This window comes from Heliconius melpomene, chromosome 19, assembly GCF_056956725.1.
Source record: "Heliconius melpomene rosina isolate 202511_hmr_F chromosome 19, ASM5695672v1, whole genome shotgun sequence".
Lineage (NCBI taxonomy): Eukaryota > Metazoa > Arthropoda > Insecta > Lepidoptera > Nymphalidae > Heliconius > Heliconius melpomene.
In genome coordinates, this window is record NC_140407.1 from 12,029,569 (window position 1) to 12,053,522 (window position 23,954).

The 23,954-nt window shown below is 30.7% G+C and overlaps 2 protein-coding genes across 2 annotated transcripts in view; one reads left to right on the plus strand and one right to left on the minus strand.

The window, feature by feature from the left end:
- The window catches only part of Syt1 (Synaptotagmin 1), a 114,454-nt gene that overhangs the window by 80,933 nt on the left and 9,567 nt on the right, over positions 1-23,954 (minus strand). The window lies entirely within an intron of this gene.
- Positions 2,192-16,829, plus strand: LOC146528781 (odorant receptor 85c-like). Its single transcript, XM_085202773.1, has 9 exons — positions 2,192-5,071; positions 12,699-12,854; positions 13,374-13,565; positions 14,893-15,070; positions 15,303-15,399; positions 15,477-15,578; positions 15,794-15,882; positions 16,329-16,395; positions 16,773-16,829. The coding sequence occupies exons 1-9, from the start codon at positions 4,876-4,878 to the stop codon at positions 16,827-16,829; spliced, it is 1,134 nt and encodes a 377-aa protein (XP_085058899.1). The 5' UTR covers positions 2,192-4,875.

Below are 23,954 nucleotides of genomic sequence, written 5' to 3' on the forward strand. Positions count from 1 at the left end.
CCCTCTGCTTACTCCCTTGCTCTGCTGGGTGCGGGATACAGCGTGAAGCTGATTACTTAGATTAAAATCATATTAAATCAGTTATTTCAAAACTTTTTCGTTAATAAGCAACTAAGAGACAACGCCTAGACGAAACTACTGGATTTAGAAAGTTGAAATAGGCTAAGAAGTGTATCGGGGCATTAAGAGGGGAGTTTTGAAATACCTACAGGAATGGAAACAAGGAGATTTTTAATTTTTACACACAAACAAAGTTTCAAGCGATGATTTATACACCCATAAATCACTTCAGATTTTAAGTAATTAACATAAGGCTGTGGTAATCATTATTTTAGGTTTTTTATGTATGAAAAATATTAGTAACACAGTAAACAAAAAATCTTGGACCGCATTCGACAGTGACAGGTGCGGGGCGAGTAACAATGTAATTACGCGAACAAAGGCAAACACGTTGCTCAGTTATAGCCTTTTGTAAACAAATGAAAACAAAGTCCCCTAACACTCGCCTTACGAATATATAGAGGAAAAATCGAATAAAGTAATAGCAATTTTAACTTTCAATTTCCTTTTCTAAAATTCTTCGAACCTATTCTATTCAAATTAAACAAATTTTAGTAGGAGAGCTAATTTGCGGTTGACCTTCGTAGCCACAGCAATACAAGTGTTGTGAAGCAAAATATATGGGTATGCCACCTACATAATATAATTATGTCTTGCTTATACGAAAAGTATCGTAAGTAAGATTTGACCCGACTTTGAAATGTTATTGTGAATTTGGATTAATAAGAAAACAAGAGTTAGTACAAAAAGAAAACAATCGAGAATAATTTCGGTGAAGTATGAAGAGTGATAGAAAAGTGAAACATCGTGAAAACTTAGACACGAGCTGCAAAAAGCTTTTGAATTGATTGTCCAGTGTCGGAAAATTGTTGGGCGTCGGCATTGTTTCTGAGTTTCACAAAGTCTATCCAACTTTTCTCATTAGGGCGATCTGTTACGACGCGATCGACGGCGACGCTTACAATATTCCAGGGGTGCCTCATAAACAATGAAAGTGATTATATTAAAAGTTATGAATTTAAAAATAATCATTCACTTTAACCAAAATGTATTGTTCCGAGATTGAACAATCCGGCCAACTTTCACAAATCTCAAGAAGTTAAGTTATGTTAGCGTTGGATACGTATAACAACAATAAATTTATTGGATGTTTTGAAAAAAAAAAGAATTTTTAGGAAAATAATTATTTATGTTATAAAATAGTCTTAAATATTACAATATTTTGAACATTAACATATTTATATACATATATTTTTTTATTATGTATTATGACAGTATATAATATGTATTCAGAAAATTTAAGTAGGTTTTCGTAAACTAAATTCTGTAAAAAATGTTCAAATAACGTTAAGTGGCCGGACTACTGAATATTAATCCTAAGCTTTGTCCCCTACAGATTTATTACATACAAAAATCACGAATTTACAGGCATAAATAAAAAACGCAAGGCAGTCAAACATTATATTTAATTAAAATTATAATTCCTACGTTCTATTTATCTCGACGTAAAGGGCGGCGTTTAGTTTCGACCCTCAACGCCGCACACATTATTTAAAAAAATCAGCGGAAAGTGGAGAACGAGAAGTGTAAGGGGGCATAGAGTGTCTTAACAATAGGTATCCATGCCCTTTGTCAACTCTGCTATGAGCAATATACAGCATGAAGCTAAAAAAAATTACAATATATGTACAATATAATATATTTGTATATTTAAAAATAAGCAAGAAAAATAAAATTATAATTTTAAATTTATGCTAGCTTTATGAATTTCTGCCACTCTATGTTTTATCTAATTTAAATAAAGAAATAAAAGGAAGCTTGGCGGGATTGTGATGTGAAAAGTGTTCGCTTAAAAGTTTTTTATTTAAAATTTAAAAAGTACAGTTTATATTTCATATCAAAGCCTTAACATTTTGATTGCATAAATTAGATTGAAGGTTTTACGAAAATATTCTTCAGATGGATGCTTCTTGAGAATATTTTCGTAAAACCTTAAATAAATGAGCTTCTAAGTGTTTTTAAAATTTTATGACAAAAAAATAAAAAAATAAAATTAATATATAATTAAGAAAAAAACTACGAGTATATTGAAGATTACAAACAGCATAGCTGTTTTCTTTATGAAATATATTAAATTTACAATACAAATAAAGTATACATATTGTATTGTGAATGAATATATGTTAAGATTAAACAAAGTAATAGATATGGCTAAAGTCTTATTTGCGCGATCTTATAGTAAAGTGCAATATCTGAAAGGTATTGGGTAGCTTACGATCAATATTATAAATAGAATCTTAACCGCTTGGCATCACGAGCCAAAGTTTATTTTAATAAATATATTTTACAAAGCTTATTTTCAAAGTAGAAAGACAATAACTATTATCAAACAATCTTGAATAACTACTTAAGCGAAGCGAAATTTAGCGACAAATGTATGAAGTTAAAACTATTACTAACCTGGCTTCGAAAATATGAAACTATGAATATTTTGCATTTCAAAATTTAAATTCGCTTGCAAAGCATAAAGCTCATTTATATCAAAATAAGCTAGCCATGTTGAAAATTAAAAGCTTTTGCAACTTTCGTTGGATTTTATAGTGCAATGATGCTTCTGTTTGAATCTCTTGAGGGTAATGCTACCATTGACTAGAATATCATTTTAAGGTTTTGATTCAGAAAATTGCCACTGTTAGATCTCTGTGAATTCCTTTTGAATTTGTTACATTCTATAGATTGTGTTTGATCTGATGTCTGATGTCTGATGTCTTTCAAAGTGATTGTTAATATTCCTACTCACGTTCAATAATTTTAATATACATAGGTAAAAAGTAAAAAAACGGAGTTTCTTATATAACCAAGTTATATCTATTCTAAGAAACTATTGGAAATATTAAATAAAGTGGGAAAGGTAATTAATTAAAACAAGGCTTCAAATAATTAATAAACAACTAAAGGGAATTATCTAGCAGTCTAATAACAATATCCGATTCTAAAGAATTCATCGGGCAGAGTGACGTTAGCGATCCTCCTCTTTCGGTCGCCGTTGACAGCCTTTTAAAAGTGCCAGCCAGTAATTAGTCATGCTTATATATCCTCTACATCATTATTTCTAACAATATATAAATTAATATAATTAGAATAATCAAATTTAATAAATTCACAAATATTTGTTCTTATAAACTAATAATATAGAAAAATTACATTTAAAAATAATATTCGTACACAAAATGATATAATACCCAGGTAGTATTTTTCGTCATTTGCCTCGCAATCGTATTTCGAGTACTACGAAGAAATTCTCCAACATACTCACGTAGCTCATTTCCTTAGTAATGGGGTTATATTCCGCGGCACAATTTTCAATTTCCTAAACTCTTTCTGCGTTATATCCGCTGTTCGCGAAAGTAAGTTCGTTTTCGAGATTCGCTCTCGACGGCCTTGCTAACGACCTACAAATTGTACCTACTTAACTCCCATAAATTTACAATTGGTTTTCATTTATTTTACTCCTTTTGACATGTTTTTAATTAGAATATTTGTTAATAATTTTACAAATGTATTTTATTTATTCACGCTGATGCTCCACATAGCAGGGTAGACAGAGGGAACCTGGGAACCTAGTGTTAAGATACTTAATTCCATTCTCATCTTTGTTTGTCATTGTATATGTAGAAAATCGTAAAATAGATAGTAAAATGTAGGTTGATGATAAAAATCGACTAATTATTATCATCAAAGTAAGTATAGGTAGTATTAATATACGAGTAGATAACACGTATTACATTTAAATGTACTATACGGAGAACTTAGACATCATAAATTTTTAATTTATTAAAAATAAGAATAAGAAGCAATATAAAAATAAAGTAACTTATACAATAATATAAATGAGAAATAATTTCATAAAATTTTATATGAGCCGTCGGAAATTTTATATAGCTTAAGTGTTTCAGGAAAACGACTCTTAGTCCTAAGATTACGTTAAGAAGCTGTTAATTTTTTTCATACATTTATTTTTTAGGTCGCAACGAGGTGCTTGTGTTTTATAATGGCTTTTTAAAATAATTATAGCCGTACCATGGATAAATAAGTGTAACTCAATTTTTTTTAAGAATTTATTTATTGTTTTTGATAATAATTGTACATAATATACCTACTGTATATATATTTTTAGACAGAGGCAATTAAAATGGACATTTTTTTCCGCATATAGCCGCTTAACCAAAAAAACACGAGTGCTAAGTCACTCATTTCTTCGATTTCAGCACCTATCTGAAACACTGCTTCTTGAGGGGGGAAATAAAAATAATTCATACCCACAGTGGGAACCGAGCCTACAACCATCGCGCCTGCCACTGACGAGACGGGAGCCTTAAATATTGAATATTTAATTAAAAATATTTTAACATTAAGTTAAAACTAGATTATTGTATCATTAAATAAGGGAGTATCATTATTATTTTTAATTTTGAATCAAATATTTCAATCTCAATGAAACGTGTGTTGAACTACGAAGAGCTTTTAATATTTTATAGCAGGAATGAAATAAAATGTCATAGCATTATTATTTTTAATAACGGATAAAATGAATATTGTAAATCCTTTTTTGTTTTGTTTGTAAATTTTTTATTTTTCATTTTTACCAGCATTACTTCGGCACTCTCAAGAATTCCACGTTACGAAAACGTAGATGCTGAGGTGGATTTGTGGTATGACGCGGTCTGACCGCAGACGCAATACATACCTTCGAGTTGGTCTTGGAGTCCGGAGGAAATAAACCGAATAAGCTCCACGAGTGTCAATTTAGATGATATGCCTACATTGCGTGCCGGCCTGTGCCCTATTCTATATCAGATGGAATTGCATTGCCATGACATTCATCCAAACCTCCCGAGCAACCAAGAAAGACTTGCCGTGATGAATCTATCACGACATAGCTTCCTTTTCATAAGACCCAATGGACTAACCATTGAGGATGTTGAAGGCTACAGTGTAGAAATGTCAGGTGGTAAGTATAAGAAAATACTTAAATAACCATAATTTACTGTTCCTCTTTTACATATACACACTTCTAACACTGTTTCTATATAACACTTTACACTTATACACGTTTTAAAACACATAGTTCCAACAATGACACTGATTTTAAATACTTGAACACTGTCACAATTTTACACCTTACGACAGGCAGAATAACGACGTACTGCCTCAATCCTTCAAAAACGTCACTTTTTATAGCCGTTCCCTTCCACACTGTTAGATTTGTTATATTGTATATATGTATTTTATAAATAATTATGTGGGTATTATTATTTTATTTTCTGTAAAATACCCTCACAGTGACAATTGTCTTACAACAGATAGTGCTATAGCTTAGCTTGGTCGGAAGACAGTCTCCAGACAAATACCAGAATTCATGCCAGGTAGAAGATATGCACTTAAAAAATTTATTCACTATGGAAATTCTAAAGTGTGTTAGGTATATTATACATTTACTCAGCTAAGTCTTCAAATTTTCATTCATATTAAGATTGATATAGTTTTAAAGATGGCTCAAAAGTAGAATTGTTTGTCATAAATATAAAATAAATAATATGTTTTGAAATAAGTTTAATTTTTGAGGTCAGATATCCACGAACTGTATATTGTTTTGGTAAAAGAATCGAGATGAATAGCACATGTATAAGTATAATAATTCATTCAATAACTTTTGTGAACAGAAAGCTTTAACTAAGTAACTTTCGATCTTAAGGCTACATAATATCGGTTAATATGAATAGAAATAAAATATTCCCTTCGTTATATTATTTTTACATATAAATAAAATTTAAGTGTTTGTCTGAGATTTTAAAAAAAAATCGGATTATCTTAGCTTATCTCTGGAACAGTTGAACTGATTTTTATGCGACTTTCACTGGAAAATAGATCAGGTTGTAGAGCAACATATAGGTTTTAATTCTGGAATTTCCACGGGCTCTACCTAGATAGATATATATGAAATAACTAAACATATTTCTATTTAATACGACAAGTGATTCTAGATAAATCTAATACAATTCCAAAAAAAATACGATTTATTAAAATGTATAATAGTATAGATAACTATATTTAAATAAAATATATCTTTTCAACCCAATTTTATGTGGGTATAAAAAGTGAAAGTTGAAATGTGCGATAAAAACTTTCAATAGAAATAAGAACACCCATTCAAAGTTAAAGCAAGGACCTACAGGAATAAATTTAAAAAAGGCTTATCCATAACCTTTAACATATATGAATATATCTATCACGGATCTTTCCTCAAATTACTTTTCAGATTACATTAGTCGATGAAAAATGAAAATTGTATTAAAAAATTAAAGAAATATTCTATTTCAGTTTAGTATATTATATGGAGACAGCGTGACAGTTAAAAGTACTTGTCGTCTTCATATACGTCGCTCTGTTTTGCTCTGTTTTCACATTTAAATGTCCTGAAATAATCTGCCTTCATATATGAAATTTATATTATACTAGTGGACCCGTACGCGGCTACGCCTGCTTGAACTATACGAATATTTATTAAATATATTTATGAAATTATTTTCACTTTTCAATAGAGAGATGCGGTAAGCAAGCTCATTTTGGGTGACGTTTTCTAATAACAAACATTGCAAATCGTTGCTTGGCAACGACAGTTGTTATTAACATGGCGGAATAAATTGCATGTCAAATTAATAAGTATTTTAATATATTGGTATATATCGAAAATATTACAAATATGAGAAAAAAAAGTATCCTATTTTCATCCCGAGACCGTCAAGTATCTCTATATGAGTATTTTATCACAATTAAATTAGCGGTTTGGCCCTGATTGCGTAAAAGACAGACAGACAGACAGAGTTACTTTCGAATTTATAATATAGGTATGGATAACAAAACGAGACGATACTTCTATCATATATAAGACAATACGCGGTGTTGAGATCCGCTACTCAATACGTAATATTCCGGTAACACAGAAAACGAAAGTCTTATATCAGATTTTGTCTGATTTTCCCTCTATTGAGTATCAGGCGTGATGCTGACAAAGGAAAAAAATCATAAAATATAATAATAGCTAAATAACAATATGAAAGTACCTTACTTTGTTGATGAGGAGACATGGTTGTTATTATATGAGATCCTTTCATCAAATAGATTTTCTCAATATTTTTTCTTGTCTACGAATACCTATGTGGTATTAACAAAGAAGAGAAAGGCAAATTGGTGGCATTTTTGGCATAATTGGCATAATTGGCAATGATTATTATTTGACTGATTTATATATTATAGTTTTTTCAGTCGTTATTAACGAGCGTGTTTCGAAAGCTCAATTTTCCGTTATATTTAAAGATAATTTATATTTTTAAACTTAGTCAACTTCATATAAAACAAAGTACATAATGCAAGCCGTTTCTAAGCAGAGCACAGGTACATATACTTAGTTCAATATTGAAACCGGCGTTTTCCTTTGGCAGCTGCCCTTTACGTTGCAAATGAGAGATAAATCGATTGCTTCCACCAGAATGGCCATCAAGAAAGAAGACTTTTGGAGTTGTATTCAGCAAAAACTATTTTTAATTCGTAGTGGCAAAAAACAGCGTGAAGCTAAAAAAAACCAAAATAACCCGGTCGGAGTGTCGTAACACTAGGTTCCCTCTGAAAAAATAACCGGTCGTGTACGAATGAGTCTTGTTAACCGAGGATCCCGTCCTTATTTCATGATATTTCATGGTCGGCAAATACAACTTATAAAAATTGACAAATTTAAGCTTGCATACGCCCCACTTTTTTATATGAAATTAAATACAATTAATTTTGAACGCTATTTTATCAGCTGGTTAGGATCGCTAGGAAAATTTTTACTTTTTTTATCACTGTAGCTAACTTTGGATAAGGTTTGGTCTTGTATAACTCACAATTCCCCATTGAAATGACAGCTAATTGTAGTAAATATCACATCGTAAATAAGACAAATATGGCATCATTATTAATTAAATGATTAATTTGAGCACAAATTTCAAAATAAACCTGTTTCAATTATGTAAATCGGCTAACATTAATCAGTTATGGGCGTTATCATGAGAGGGCTGCCGAGTGCAATATTAAAGCGAACGTTTGATGGCGATTGTTAATATAGGAACGTTACAGCTAGTCGGTTAAATATCTATGTAATCCCCGTTGTGAGCGCTCATCGCGTTCCGGTAACGGTATTATAATTAAACACAGAATTTGCTGTAGGCATGTACAAGTATGTCCTTTCAATGAAAATTAACTAAATTGATTAATAATATATATTTTTTATTCTTTTACGTTGTAACCCGTATTTAGTAGGGTAGGCAAAGGTAACGTAGTCTGTCTAATTTTCGAGACAATGCGCTTTGTTTTGTTACCAGAGCGAGGAAACAAAAATATTAAATAATTTATTCCCCTGAGTGGGAAATGAACCTACAAGCGAAGTATTCACAGTCACACGTTGTAACACTGTACCACGGTGCATAGTTTAATAATAATCGCGTTAGTATTTAAAAAATATTAACATTATGATATTTTTTAACAACGTTTAAGTATATAAATAAATGTTGTAAAATATTTTGTCTGTCTTATGGAAGAGGATTACCACTTTTTTTAAAGTATTAGAAATTTAAAATTTTTAATAAATTACATTCTCGCATTTATCTTTTCGCGAATAGTTCCAAAAATATTTCAACTTTTTGTTGTGACAATAAAAATGATGTAAAATTTCCGACACGAATAAGTCTCTTTTTCAGATATACACATACAAACAGACACCTAAACACACACACACACAATATGATATTGATTCACTTAAAGATTTACTATATCTTATTATTAGTATAAACATTATTATTTATAAAATAATATAAAATAATCTGAACTTAATTTTCACAGTGGCAAAGTATCATTTTTCTCAGGCTCTCATTAGAACACAATCTCATCAGCGTTAATATCATCTCCAGTTGGCAATAATACAATGTTCTGCAAATACTGGTACATATCCAGCGACGATTAGGCTGGCGCTCCGCCAGCATATCTGTTCTTGATTTTTAAATACTCTTTATTCTATTTTATCAAAATTTTCTTTTATTGTAAGAGAGAAATAACAGTAACTCTTGTAATATCACTATCAGCTTATTTAATAATGGAACACAAACAATTGATTTGTATGGAAAAATAAATGAAAAACGTTCCCGAAAAAAAGTGACAGAGGTCAATCCTCCATTTTATTTCGAGCGAGGAACCTCAAAATACTTTATTTGCATGAGTAGTAGGAATCAAACCCAAATACGTCGAGCTTCCAGTAAGTTGCAGCGCTGCTGCGCCACAACGGCCACGTTTTATTGATAATGTAATTTTTTTTTGTTCACCCTTTTCCTGCATTTGGCGGGTCTGTACTGGTAAAAAGAAGGAATAAATTTCCGTATATTTTGAAATATTGCGTGGCGGGGCTTGGGGAGTGACTGATGTTTAACTATATCAAAAATAAAAAAAGGTTGAAAATATTTTTATGTTAGCTTTTTAAAAATATTTTTAACGTTTCACAGTAAAGATCGTAAAATATTTTTAGAAAACACATATATACAAATTTGTACGAAACGTTATACGGTTGGATGGTTTCCAATAGGCGCGGGTTCGAGTCCGTACATTCAACTTTTTATATGATTACAAATAATATTTTTTATAAATATTTTGTATGAAGTCGAATTATAAAAACACAAAAAATATTTTTATCATAATTATTTTTTTAGAGTTCAATGAGTTTTAATTACAGACAAACTTAAATTAGGTCGTTGGTATACTTTGTGCGGTTGCTGTTTATTTACGTTTTGTTGGTTAAGCTAATTTTGTGCAAACACAAAGCAAAGCAAAACAAAGCGATAAAAATCTTTACGTTTTCATTTAAAGCTTTTTAAAAATCAAATCAACATTTCCATGATTTTCATTGGAGCTAAATTAATATCATTGATTGATTCTGAAATGTAAGTAAACTAGTTGGTTGTGGACTTTTGATATATAACTAGCCAGTGGGTGGGTAAACCGCTACCGGCCAGATCAACTAGGATTTAGAAATCAGCTGCATCCTGAATAACTTCTGCAAGAAACATTAGTTACAAAGTTACGTAATATACTCGTAGACTATGAGAATATGTTAACATATTCTGTGATATTAAATTCGTGAACAATATACATTCATTTGTGCAATGTTTCCGAAACGCTTGATTATTGAATTGGCATTTAACTTCTTCATCTTAATTTTTTCTTTTTCATTTTATTTCTCTAGTTAGTTATTTAATCTGTGGCTTTTGTGCACCTTAAAATATCGTTAATTAGTATGCCAGTTCTCCCTACTTCACTTTTTATCGTGGAATTGATTCCCCAAACATCGTGTTTACAAACAGACACTGCCCAACTACCAGCATAATGGCCCCAACCTTTTCCAAATTACTTTAACTTTTTTTATATACGTAGATATGTGGAGTGCCATAAAATAAAGACCCAACTGAAAAACGAACTAGATCACATACGTAGCATAAATAGAATAGTAAAAATTTTAAACAAATCCGCTCGACTGATCGTTGGACAAATGTTATTCGATTTAAAACTAAATAAAACGATCACTTGTTCCCACTTTTCAAAACTGTTTTCATTGAAATTGATATCTATATTTTTTGATGAAATGAACGTACTAGTTAGTTGAGTGTTATCTACATTCCAACTTTTGCTGAAATCTATATATTAATGCCTAAAGCAAAATTTTGTATCATTTTTACGATGAAGTATAAAATTTGGAAGTTATAATTTATGTTAGCGAACCGCTTGCACTACACAATTATTTAATTATAGTATGTGGGTTCCATTCCCACATACTATATATATATACTATATATATACTATACATATACTATATATAGTACGGAGGAATTAACAAGACAAAGCGCGACATTGAACTCCGCCTCTCAACACCCAATGCCACGAGAATTCTTCGCAAAGTGGGGATCAGAGTATGTTAATATACTAGGTCCCCTCTGTCTACCCTACAATATGCGGGATAACAGCGTGAATAAAAAAAAGAACAGGAAGGACTGACTGATTACGTTCATTAATTGTTTAATTCAAAATTCACGTTCAATTTTTATTTTGATAAAATAAAAAACATAATAAAATCATAGAATTTTATGACAGGGACTATGCAGAATATTTTCTACAAAATAAAGCTAGATTCTAGACGTTCAGGCAACAGCTGGAATGCTTCACGGCGAGCCATGCGTGAGCAGTGTGGCTTTATTTCAGACCTACCCACTTGAGACGTGATGCTTTTCGGCGTATTATAAATGACATATTTGTATCTTACATTTTTCTTTATATTTTATATTATTTTATTTAAATATTTAAAAAGATTAACTTTCTGAAGACTACACTACTATAAGCACTCGAAAACATTTAGTATATATATCTTATTTCTCCTTCAAACTTTATCTCTTCACTTAGTTTGTCTCTAAAAACTAAATTTTAGACATAAAATTAAACTAATGCATCAATCAATATATCTTCAAATAACAACTTCTAAATATATGAAATGCTTGCCACAGTTTTGCAGCTGAGTATATTAGTTGTGATATTGGGAGACTTAGTTTTGTATTGAATTAATAAGGAAGATGGAAACAAAAATATATATATAAATTTAAAAACTTCTTATATGTATAATATACCTATCTACGTCGCCGTCTATTATTTCATAGCTCTATAATTTATTATACAAATGCTCTATCTTTACGTGTGTTTACTACGATTGTTACTTTTGTGGACACCAACATTTGTATTGCATATGAAATGCTAAAAAATATATAATTTCTTTATAAACACATAATGTCACGATCATCGTTTCTTCAAACATTACCAACTAAATAATATGGACTCGTCTCTTACATAAATTATTTTTTGATAGAAAGATTTGTTACTTACTTGTGTAAGTACCTACTTACTTTTCAGAAATGGAAGAAGGACACTTAAAAATTGACAATTCAATAATTCAAAGAGTCTTTTTAAAAAGATATCTTTTTTAAATTTTACTTAAATAAACTTAACTTTTTAAACTTTTAACTGAAATTAAATTAATTGAAATATTATGTCGTGTTTGTTTTGGTACATTTCATAGCTTCTTGGTTTGATTTGGTATATAAAGCGCATTTAGCTGTTCGTGTTTCTACTCTGCAAGTAGAAAATGATAAACATGACGAACTTTAGACTAATGAACGATGAATTTTCGAAACCGTATCAATTTGTATTGATATTTTCGAAATACACTTTCATTGATATTTTTAATGAAAGAAATATAATGATATATAAAATAAAATTTATTCATTATTTCATTTTCATGTTGCATATAGTAAGTGCAATAGGTCAGTGGTGTAGTGTTATAGACAAATTTAATGATGGAGCAGACTTTTTGGATATGTCCTCAGACTTGTCATTTGCAAACAATTTAATAGAAGGTTTTTTTTTATTATTATTTAGTTCAGCACTACAGACATTTGAGCATTGAGTATTTGAAATATAAACTTATCCTTTTATATTAAATGTTACTTTTGTAGATTGTATGGTCTACCTGCATATATGTTTAATAAGAAAAAGAACTGAAAATTTCGTAGTGAAACTTGAAACACAGTGGCGCAGCGACGACACCCTGTCTATGGATGCTGTGCGAGTAAAACGATATCAAGTTAGGAAACTAAATTTATACAATTCTGGTAAGATTTTTTATATAATGTAGATAATATATAGTGAAGCCAGTCGTGGCGCACACTAAGTGTACTGCAAAAATCGAGTGCTTGTGGGTTCGATCGCACGCAATGCCTCCAGAATTGAAATAACTGTCTATTTATGAAATTATTTTTAATAAAACAAACACTAAACCTTAAGCGAAGCTTGCCAGAATCCAATAGTGAAAACTGAATTAAAATCGGTTAAACCTGTTTTAAGTGTTAGTTTAAGTTTGTGAACAACAAACGCACAGACAAACAGACATTTTTTTTAAAATCAGTGTTTTAGGTTATATTACACCTTAGACGTACAGTTACGATTTTATTATAAGTATAGATGAAATCAGTAATAGCTGTCTCGCGTCTTTACAAAATATCAATAGATTGATGAGAGGGCAATATCTATTCACGAGAGTACAAATGCAGCAGATGTTTTTAAGATAAAACAGAAAGATTTCCATTTTCTACCATTACAAGATGAGAAAAATTATAGAATTTTTTTTTCAGGGTACTGCGTGGGACTAGCATTGAACATTGTTTTTTATACATTAAACACGTTATTATTAGTAATTGTTAAAAAAATTGTATTGAACCGTGATGACGTAGTTTATGCTACAATATGGGAATTTAAATTACCATTCGATTACAGAGACAGTTTTATAAAATATTTGATCGCCTATGCCGTGGATGCAATAAGTGGTAGGATTTTTTATGTATTTAGCTTAGTGTTAAGACACTCAGCTCCGTACTTTCCGAATACTGCAGGCATTGCGTGTTGAGTGGCGGTATTCAACGCCGCGCTTTGTCTCGACACCAGAGCGAAGAGATGAAAAGTCACACGTCTGTGCCTTTGAGCCCCGATTGGACTCGAATTAATAAAAATATATTTTGTATCGGGCCATTAATGTGTGTGAGTACAATGAAACCTCAGATTGTGACAGAAAAGGATCTAACCGCCCACGTAGCGTTCGTATGAAAAAGACGAACAAAGCGGTAAGGGAAAAAAATGGAAGAAATGCCAAATTCGAAAGCGAAAGATTTTTTCTCGGGGGTGAATATAGCACTACGACAGGTTGTGAGTTCGATTTTCACTCAAGGAAATGAAATATTTTCACTTCCCCGCTTTGGTAAACGGCTTGGAGAGCGCCACTCAACACGTACCTAATGCCTTCAGAATTCGGTGGAAAATGGAGAATAAAAGTGCCTCAATGGGAACGGAGTGTCCAGGTTCAAGCACCTTTGCATTGCTATATGCCGGATACAGCTTGAAGCTGAAAAATTAAATATACATATAATTGTATTGGGCATGTAATAATTTTCTAGTATAATATGTAGGTGCTTTTAGGTATTTGCTTTATACAAATCAGTTAAGTTTAAATAATAACATCAACTTTATAGTAAATAATTTCATATTCACAAACTCAAATTATTCATTACAATTTACATTAAGCTTATCTCATGTGAAACCTCATTCATAGTCATTATTAATAGTGAATTAATCTATTAAATTATGTAAAGCTTTTCATACAATTAGTTCGAACTAACATGTATAGCTAGGTATAAAAATATTTTAAAATATTTATAAGTGACTGGAATTAGGCCCTAAAGAAGTTCGTATACATTGCCACTATTACGTAAATATATATTTTTATATAAACTTTATATTGTAAATAAAGTGAAAAAAGTGAAAGTGAAAATGTATAGGTATGTCACAGAAAAAAATAATTACAAACTTATATTTGTAGTTTATTTCATACATAATAATTGCATGAAATTTGGCAGGAAGTGAGAACTCACAGTATAAATAAAGGAAAATAACAGGAAATTTATGCTTATATTACATATAAAAATATTACAAACTTATATTTGTAGTTTATTTCATACTAAACGATTGCATACGCCCGCTAATTTAAATTTGTAAGCTTTTCTTAGTACTGTACTTCTCGTTGAACTACTATTCTGAAATTGGTACGAAAGCTTAGGCGCACGAGCACGACTCGCACATGATCGCTTTTTTAATTTTCAGCAACCAGCGTAGCTTTAACTTTGAATTGTTGTATGTTCCTTCTCGCCGTCAGTATGAACCAATTGCGAATTTTATTCTTACTACTACAAATAGACTTCAAGGAAATAATTGAGTCGAATAGCAACGATATAGATATTACATTAAAAATGGCAATTCAAAGACATTCCATTTTATCTGAGTAAGCAAGTGTTTTTTACATTTAAATGAAATATATATTTAACATTAACACCTATATACTTTTACTGTAGAATATATTTACTTTATATATATCTAGTATTTGCCATCGTGACTTAATGAAAGCGCGATGGATGTGGATTCGATCCCCGAATCCGAATCGAGTCGGGGGAATAAGTTATATCAATATAAAGATATAATATATATACTACATATAAAACTAACTGTAATTTTAGATTAATAAAAGAAGTCGGTGAAGCGTATGGAGGTATCTTTGCGATACGTATTTTCTTTTTCTCGGGCACTGTTTGTTTTTATGGGATTTCTGCGAGAGTGAGTAATATTTCAATCCACTGCTATACGAGTTGTTAACAAAATACGACAATTTTATTTTATTTTGTATGTTTCAGATCAACTGTAGACTGGAGGACTTTTCAGACTTGCTTATAGCGCTTTTAATCGTAATAATATATTTTTACGTCGCCATGTGCGGCCAACTTGTTACGGACGCGGTAATAAACTTAATAATAGATATTTGTACATCTTTTACGTAATTTCTATAATAAAATAAGAAAATAAGCAATCGTTCTTCAAATAAAATGGCGGGAAAAATTCTTGACAATTTAAGAAATTTATATTTATATTAAGTTAAGTTAAATAAGTGTCGATCATTGATGGTTGTCGGTTATTGGTGCGAGTACTAAACTTAATTTAATTTTAATTACAGGCACAAGATATAGCTACCGTGGTATATAACAGCCCATGGGAGGACCTGTCTTGTAAAAATAAAAGAATGCTTATCTTTACTATTTTGAGGTAACTTGAATTTTCAAGATGGTAAGTTGATAAAAGATAAGATAAGATATATTATTTAAGTTAAACCACACAAGTTATACTGTCAAGATTTCAATTATTTCTTTCTTACAAATTAGAGAATCCAAAGAATCTCTTCAGAGAATCTAAAAAAAAGAATGTACTGACAAAAACACCTCCTGTTTCCTCCTTGTTCCTTGCTCCTTTAAATATATTGCTTTAAACATTTATATTTCAAGAAAATCATTATCAAAAATACTTACATTATCTATAGTGATGTTATTTTTACTTACAAAGATACTTGAAATATATAAAAATATTTATTATAATATTTGTAACAAATAAAACACATTTTCTAAATTTTTACTTTACTGAACCTAAAAAAAATAACTCTTACTCTTAAGGTAACGTGAAAAAGCAGTAAATTTTCACACACATTTATTTTTTAGGTCACAACAAGCTGCTTACATTCGGTCTACGAGTTTTACTGAAATATCTTTGAATACGTTTACAAAGGTAAGTTGGCAAGTTTTTAAAAAAATGTAACGATATATTATAAACTAAACTATCTTTTATCTCCAGCTTCACCCTTGTGGCCAAATCGAAATAGCTAAAAATTTCAGTTAATTGTTAGTTCCTGTTGTTATTACAACAGGAAAATAATACACATTAGTAATTAAATAATTATGTAGATTAAGCGGGCGAAGCCGCGAGCGGGTCGCTAGTTAAATATAATATATTTTATTTAAATATATTATTAATTAATTAATTAATAATAAAATAAATTTATTCGTATAAGTGTATAAAATGTAAAAATATATTTACATTTAATACACTGTACACTTGTACATAGGTAAATTACCAACTTTATAATGTTGTAATTTTCTTTACAGATTATGAAAGTTTGCTGGTCACTTATTTCTTTGGTTACTACTTTCATCGATAAATAAATATCTATTAAACTAGAGAACCTCCTACGGGACTCAAACCTACGTATATATTCAGATACACAGACGAATAAACATTGTTAAAAATACACATACACATAATTATAATATAAACAAAACGCGTGCAAATAAAAATACCCACTGCAATTCCACTGAAAAATTCTCAAAATCAGAATCTGGATTTAAAGTAACTATTGGGTGCCAGAAAATTTGTTGACCTATATTTCTTGAAATACAGAAATATTTATTTCTTTATAAATAAAATAAAAAAAAAAACGCCTGAAAATATTTTTTATGGAGGAAACCAACGTTTCGAGTACGATGAGGCTTACGGACGAGCTCAAATTAGGGCGGGATTACACTCGGTGCAGTCGCTCGCTGATTGATTTTCGTTGGTAACTCTTATGCACGATATAGCTATTACCTGGACAGCCGCAACATATGTTGAACTTTAAAATTGTCATCAATATATTTATTATGGTAATTAATGTAATTGCGTATCGTAGATGTTGCAGATTTTCATATTTTGTACAAAAATGCACAAAAATTAAATTTAAAAAATAATCTAAAAGCTGAGAGAACCTAGTGTTGAGGCACTCCGTTCCCAATTTCCGCCAGATTCTAGAGGCATTGCGTGTTGAGTGGCGGAACTAAATGCTGCGCTTTGCCCCAACAGCAGACCATAAAAATATAAATATAAATTTAAATAAATATTTAATTACAGAAAATAATATAATTTTATAAAGTCTAAATTATATATTGTAATTTTATATCGAGAGTAACTTGCAATGAAAACGTGCAGAGCCACTTACTGTTATTTGTTGACAGAATTTGAAATTTAAGCAAAGTTAGTTCGTTGCGGGTTTTAGACACGACTAGCCACTCGATCGGTAGACCGCTACCGGCAACTTCAACTGGGATTTCGAATTTGGGTGCATTCTGAGTAACTGTTACAAGAAGCATTTAGTTTAAATGTAACACTATGATATTAGCATATGCATGGATAGAATGAGTAAAAATTATAATCAAGAACCTTTTAAGTTAATAATCTTTTAAGTTAATAATATATAACATATGGTACAATAAAAACATTGCGCTAATAATAATGGTAATAAAATAATAGATAAATATTACTGTAATTAGAAAATAAAATACAGAAAAATTAAAAACACAATTATACTAAAAGAAAATTGTTATATTGTTTTTTTTACTCTTTCAGCTTTTATGGTAATAACCTTATTATGTCTTGGCCTATTCTTCAATCATTTAAATCATCCTAATCTCCTTCTGTCCGTCTGCCAGGACTATTTATTAAGATCGTGTAAATATATCAAACTGAAATTAATATAAATTGTTTATGCCCATACCTAAAAGCACACAAAAAATCAAGCCTCTAACAAGTCAACGCAATCAAAATATACGAGCATTTTATTGCATTTATGCATCGGTTTTGGTGCATTTTGTATGAAATTCACCGCATAATAAATTCAAAGCTCCAAGAGCGTCGTCTGAGATGGTTTGGCCACGTTACGCGCCGGCCTAAGAACTATGTCGGATGCAAGTGCCTTGCTATATCAGTTCAGTCCTTGGGCGTCCAGGAGACTCCAGAGTGAGACCTCCTGGACGCCCAAGGAAGCGCTGGCTGGATGTCGTGATGCAGGACATGAGAGCCAATGGTCTAACCACCGAGGACGCAAAAGACCGTGCAAAGTGGAATAGGTTGAGTAGGAGGGCAGACCCTGGCAGTAGCCGGAATTAATGCCAGGAGGAAAAGTCACCGCATAATCAACACCTAGTTTTGAAATTTGGCACCAAGTTTGTAAATTAATTTCATTATAAATTAATTTATTACGGAATGTGAACTTAAGTTTATCAACTTTCGTAAGTAGTACTTCCCTTTGACCTGCGGTCCTGAAAATTGGTAAAGCTTCGGTGAATGAGTCCGACTCGCGCTTTACCGGTTTTTTAGAGAACCTAGGTACCAAGTATTAAGACACTCCGTTCTCAGTAAGACTCTACCTTCCCCATTTTCCGTTGAATTTTGAAGACACTGCCTATTGAGTAACGGAACACAACGCCGCGAGAGTAAGACAATGGAAATATTAAATATTTCATTTCTTCAAATAGATATCGAACCTACAACCTGTCACATTATTTAAATATTAAGTTATTCTTAAAAGTTCACTATTTAATTATAAGTATTTGAACTCACTTTTAAAATGACAAGACAATTTGAAGAGTATTATTATTCTAAACAAATAAAGCATAACTTGTTATGTAAATGATATCCGAGAACACTGGTTCTACTTACCAATTAATATACGATATTAATTATGTAATCCCTTTATAATCCAACGATTCCTACTATCAAAGCGATACTGCCGAATTAAGCCTTTGTACATACATATATTACTAAATAATTGTAATGAACTCCATACCTATGACATTAATCTATCTGTACATAACACTACGTATTAATATTATGAGCCTTAGATTAGGGTCACTCGCAATACTAATATACGACGTTTTTAGGGTTTGACAAGAAGAAATAAATTAAATAATTTTTTTTCTGTTCATAAAACATTCAATTTTGAATTCGAAATAAAACGTTAACACGTCAAATTCATTGATTTACAAATTAGTGTTTTAAAACGTTTAAAACGTTTTGTCTTGTTAACAGATTGAGAAAATTTAAATAAAACATTCCCCCCAAATCGGCCCCCAAGCTTCGCGTTTACACGCTTGCCATTGCGCCACGAAGGCCTTAAACTTCAAATTCCATATTACTTACAAAATAAATAAACAAAAATATGAAATAGCAATATACAGAGTTAAATAACACGTCTTTACAAACTCTCCATCTTATTATACATTCTTAGAAAATAAATATACATTAAGTTTAAAACTGCCTCTTCAACCCAGCATTAGGTAAAAAGAAGCCAAAGTTTTCACATTATTTCAGTGTGAAGGCAAGAAGTGAGGAAGTTCGTGGAGGATGCTTAAATTGTCGCTACAGTACACAAAACTGTCAGAGCGCAGTTGGACCATCTGTGACCCGCGACCACTACAGGGTGTTTAACAAAAAGATAAAATCTATTTACTCCACTGTTGTCGCGTCGCCGCAAATACGACTATAAATAAATGATTCGGGTCGAACTAAAAGCTGCGCTTTGGAGTCTTTCTTGTTGATTTCTTATTTTTTATAGTTTAAAGGAACCTCTTTTAAGAAATATATTCAATTTTAGATATATTCGTACCAATACCAGTATGACATAGCTATATGATGTACTTATGTATGAACATAAAAATCAGCTTCACGCTTTTACGCACATAACGGGCTTTTAGGGTTGTGATTTTTACCATAGCGAGGAATTGAAATAATTTAAATATTTTCAATTTTCCTCGAACGAATGTCGTACCCACATCACTAGGTAACAGTCAGACACTTTCCCACTGCGCCATGATGGCCTTATATTAAACAGCATTAGGAACGTTGTAGGTACGGAAGATTTTTTACTAGTGTAAAATTTTAATTTTAATTAATACATACATACACTGAGTAGAGCTTCGCGCTGGGGAGGTTCCTTGAAACGCCAACAAACTTAAAATTAACAGATCTGCTTATAGTTTGGGACTGATCGCAGATGAACTCAGAGAAAAAAAAAAATAATACATTAAAAAATAATGTTATTATCAATTTTTTTAATATCATACTCGTAGATAATTACATTTTAATTTGTAAATTGTAAATGAATAGATAGATACATTAATTTTATATATTGTAATTTGATATACAGTGTTGCCAGTATTTTAAAATAATAAATAATAATATAGAATAATTCTAATTTTAATTTAATTATACATAATAATTAATTACATATTACTTTGTAAATTGTGAATAAGGAATTACGTTTACTTCATGTATCGTACAAAAACATATCAATTGAATCAACTTAATAAATATATTTAATGTTCTGTAAAAACATTAAGAGAATTCAATATAATTAGAATTGGTTGGAGCTGCTCGTTTTATTATTCCTACATTGAAACCACTACTCAAACAGTATGTAATGATTTTAATAAATAAATAATAATTATTACTAGCCAAATGTTGATAGATTATGGATGAAAGTTAGTCTCTGTGGTTTTCAAACACAATTAACCACTCTCCTGGTGAGCCGCTGCCGACTACTGTAACCCGGATTGTGTTCAACCAGTTTGGAATCATCAATTTGGAATACTTGCTTACACTTTGTTTGCTTCACTAGGTTTTTGTCTCAAAATATATGGATAATTTAATATATTTAGATATTTAGCCATAAATTCTTATATTCTTTACATAAATTTTACTACAAGTTATTTTGTATATTCTCTAGTATCGTATTTTTATATATTCATACATAGTGTTAAGACACTCCATTGTCCACCTTCTTCTGAATTCTTGAGGCTTTGCATGTTAAGAAGCGGAATTCAACGCCGCGCTTAGCTATGTTACCTGAGCAAAGAAATGAAAATATTAAATATTTTATACATTGCAAATGAAAATCGAACACATAACCGTCGCGTCTTTAGTTGCACGGTGGTGCGCTTGCGCCCGACGGCCTCAACACACACATGATAGCCTAAAATAAAAATCAATATATTTTAATATAAGATGTGTTACAATCGGGAAAAACTAAAATCAATACAATTCATTTGTAAAATTGAAATAAATGAAAATTATTTAGAAGTCTCTTATTTAAATAAACAAAACATAGTAAAACTGTTCATTTAAATTCAGCTAATTTAAACGAACAGAAACAATTATTAAAAAGTAAAATGTTTTATATCGACAGCAGATATTACCGTCTGTTATTATATGGAAATAAGTAAATAATGTTCTCAAAAATACCTTTTATTTATTTGGACATTTCAATATAATTATATTTTACATTGGTTTCATATAAAGTGGAGTGTAATTGCGAAGAATATAACCGCTAAGCCGTTTACGTTACCAACAAAACAATAAATGTTCAGATTTACAACGTAATAAAACCGTTGATTGCTTTTTCCATTTTATTACACTTTCCATAGCAATAGATGTATTCTGAATTATAAGAACAATTACCAAGGAAAATCCAACCCCAAAAATAAAACTTATAATGTTATTTTCTTTAATAAAATTAATAAAAATATATATAAAATTTTATTAAAGAGGCCGAGGAGGCTAAGTGCCAGCGCGACGATTGTGAGTTCTATTCTTACTTGAGGGAATTGATTCTTTTCATTTTTATTATTTTCGTAACAATATAAAGCTCTCAGGTTATACGCTTATCTATAATTAATAGACAAGCTTAAAAATATATAAAATTTAAAAATAAATAAAATAATTGCGAATAGTGAAACTGTTTTTTGTTTTTAGTTTCAAGAGAAGGTTTAAATTCAGAGTGAAAGTGTAAGTATTTATTATATTCTAACTTGTAAGAAAAAACTTCACATGTTGTTCATTCCACCCGTTTTATTTCATTATTAAATAAATGTTATTCTTTATACATATATATGAAAAGATAGATGGCACTCATGAATCTTTCATTGTCCTATAGAATCCAACAAAAGCTGTATTCACTTAAAACAAAACGGAATATAAGCCATACATCCCCAACACGTGGTTTGCATCACAAAGCGTGCCGTCCCAACACGGCATCACGGCAAGCTTTAACGCAGACTTCATTACAATATTTTCTAACGTTCACGAACTTGATGAAACTTTAACTTATCACTTATTGTATTTTTAAAATATTCTCATAAATCAATATAATAGTAATACAGGCCAGTCGTGTAGGGCACAAAGTGTGACTGAAAAGGCGACTGGTTGTGGATTCGATGCCTACTCGAGGAAATAAAATATTTATTTAATTTTTTTTTATTTCTTCGCTCTGTTGTCGCAGAAAAATTGTAGTTGAGTTCAATCACTAAGGCACCGAGTGCCGTATTTTCCTCTACCATAAAATGCTCAACGCGACAAAAGTAGTTTTCCCCTCAAGAAAAATATATGCCTGTGAAATAGTAATAATATGCTAGTAGTACCTATAGCTAAATCAGTGCTTCGGTAAATGTACCAAAGTTAATTAATAGACTATCTATTTACCATCTCGTTGTAATTACGCTGCACTATTCTGCATATTATATTAGCATCTGCATATTATATTTGCATATTGTTTTTTTTTCGGCTTCACGCTGCATCCCACATGTGGTAAAGTGAGGCAAGGCAAGGTAGGTAGAGTGAGCCTAGTGTTAAGACACTCCACTCCCCACTACCCACCGAATTCTGGGGGTATATTGACTAGTGGAACTCACCGCCGAGCTTTGCCTCGACTATAGTGCGGAAATGAACATTTTGTATATTTTATTCGTCGAGTGGAAATCAAACCCACAACCTGTCGCGCTTACTGTCACACGCTTGAGCTCCTGCGCCACGATTAGACTCAATATTTAATGTTGTATATAAAATATAAATATGTTATATAAACAAAAATAATGATTGATTTATAAATTACTAAGTTATCTCGTAAATTCTGCGGAAGCCAAATATTCTTGAAAATAAAAATAAATTATATACATATATCAATATGAATAATTCCTACATAGCAGTAGAGTTTGTTTGGTTGAACACGCAAATCTCAGGAACTAGTGGTTTATTTACCGAGGAAAGCTATCACACAAATCTTAAAATGATCTCAATGTAAATTAGGCAAATTCTAGTTTTATTGCAGTCTATATATTTATTATCTCATTATTAGTTTATAATGTTCCGTATACGACTTGCAAACTTCTCGACCACTGCGTAGAAAAGAAAATTTAAACTTTTATTTCAATCGTTTTAGTATCAAAGTTTTTGTAACTAAATCATTAGGAATTGTGTTCTATATTTTATAGAACTACAGTTCAAGTTCTTTATTATGACTTTTTACGACAAACGGATTCTTGCTTAAGTTATTTTTTATGTTCTACGAGTAAATAAGTAGATATTTTATTTTTCTTAACTATAATTATGAGGCTATCGTGGCAGAGAGAAGACAGCATCTGATAGTAAATGTAATGATTGTAGGATCGATTCCCACTCGGTGAAATTAATAATTTACATTCTCC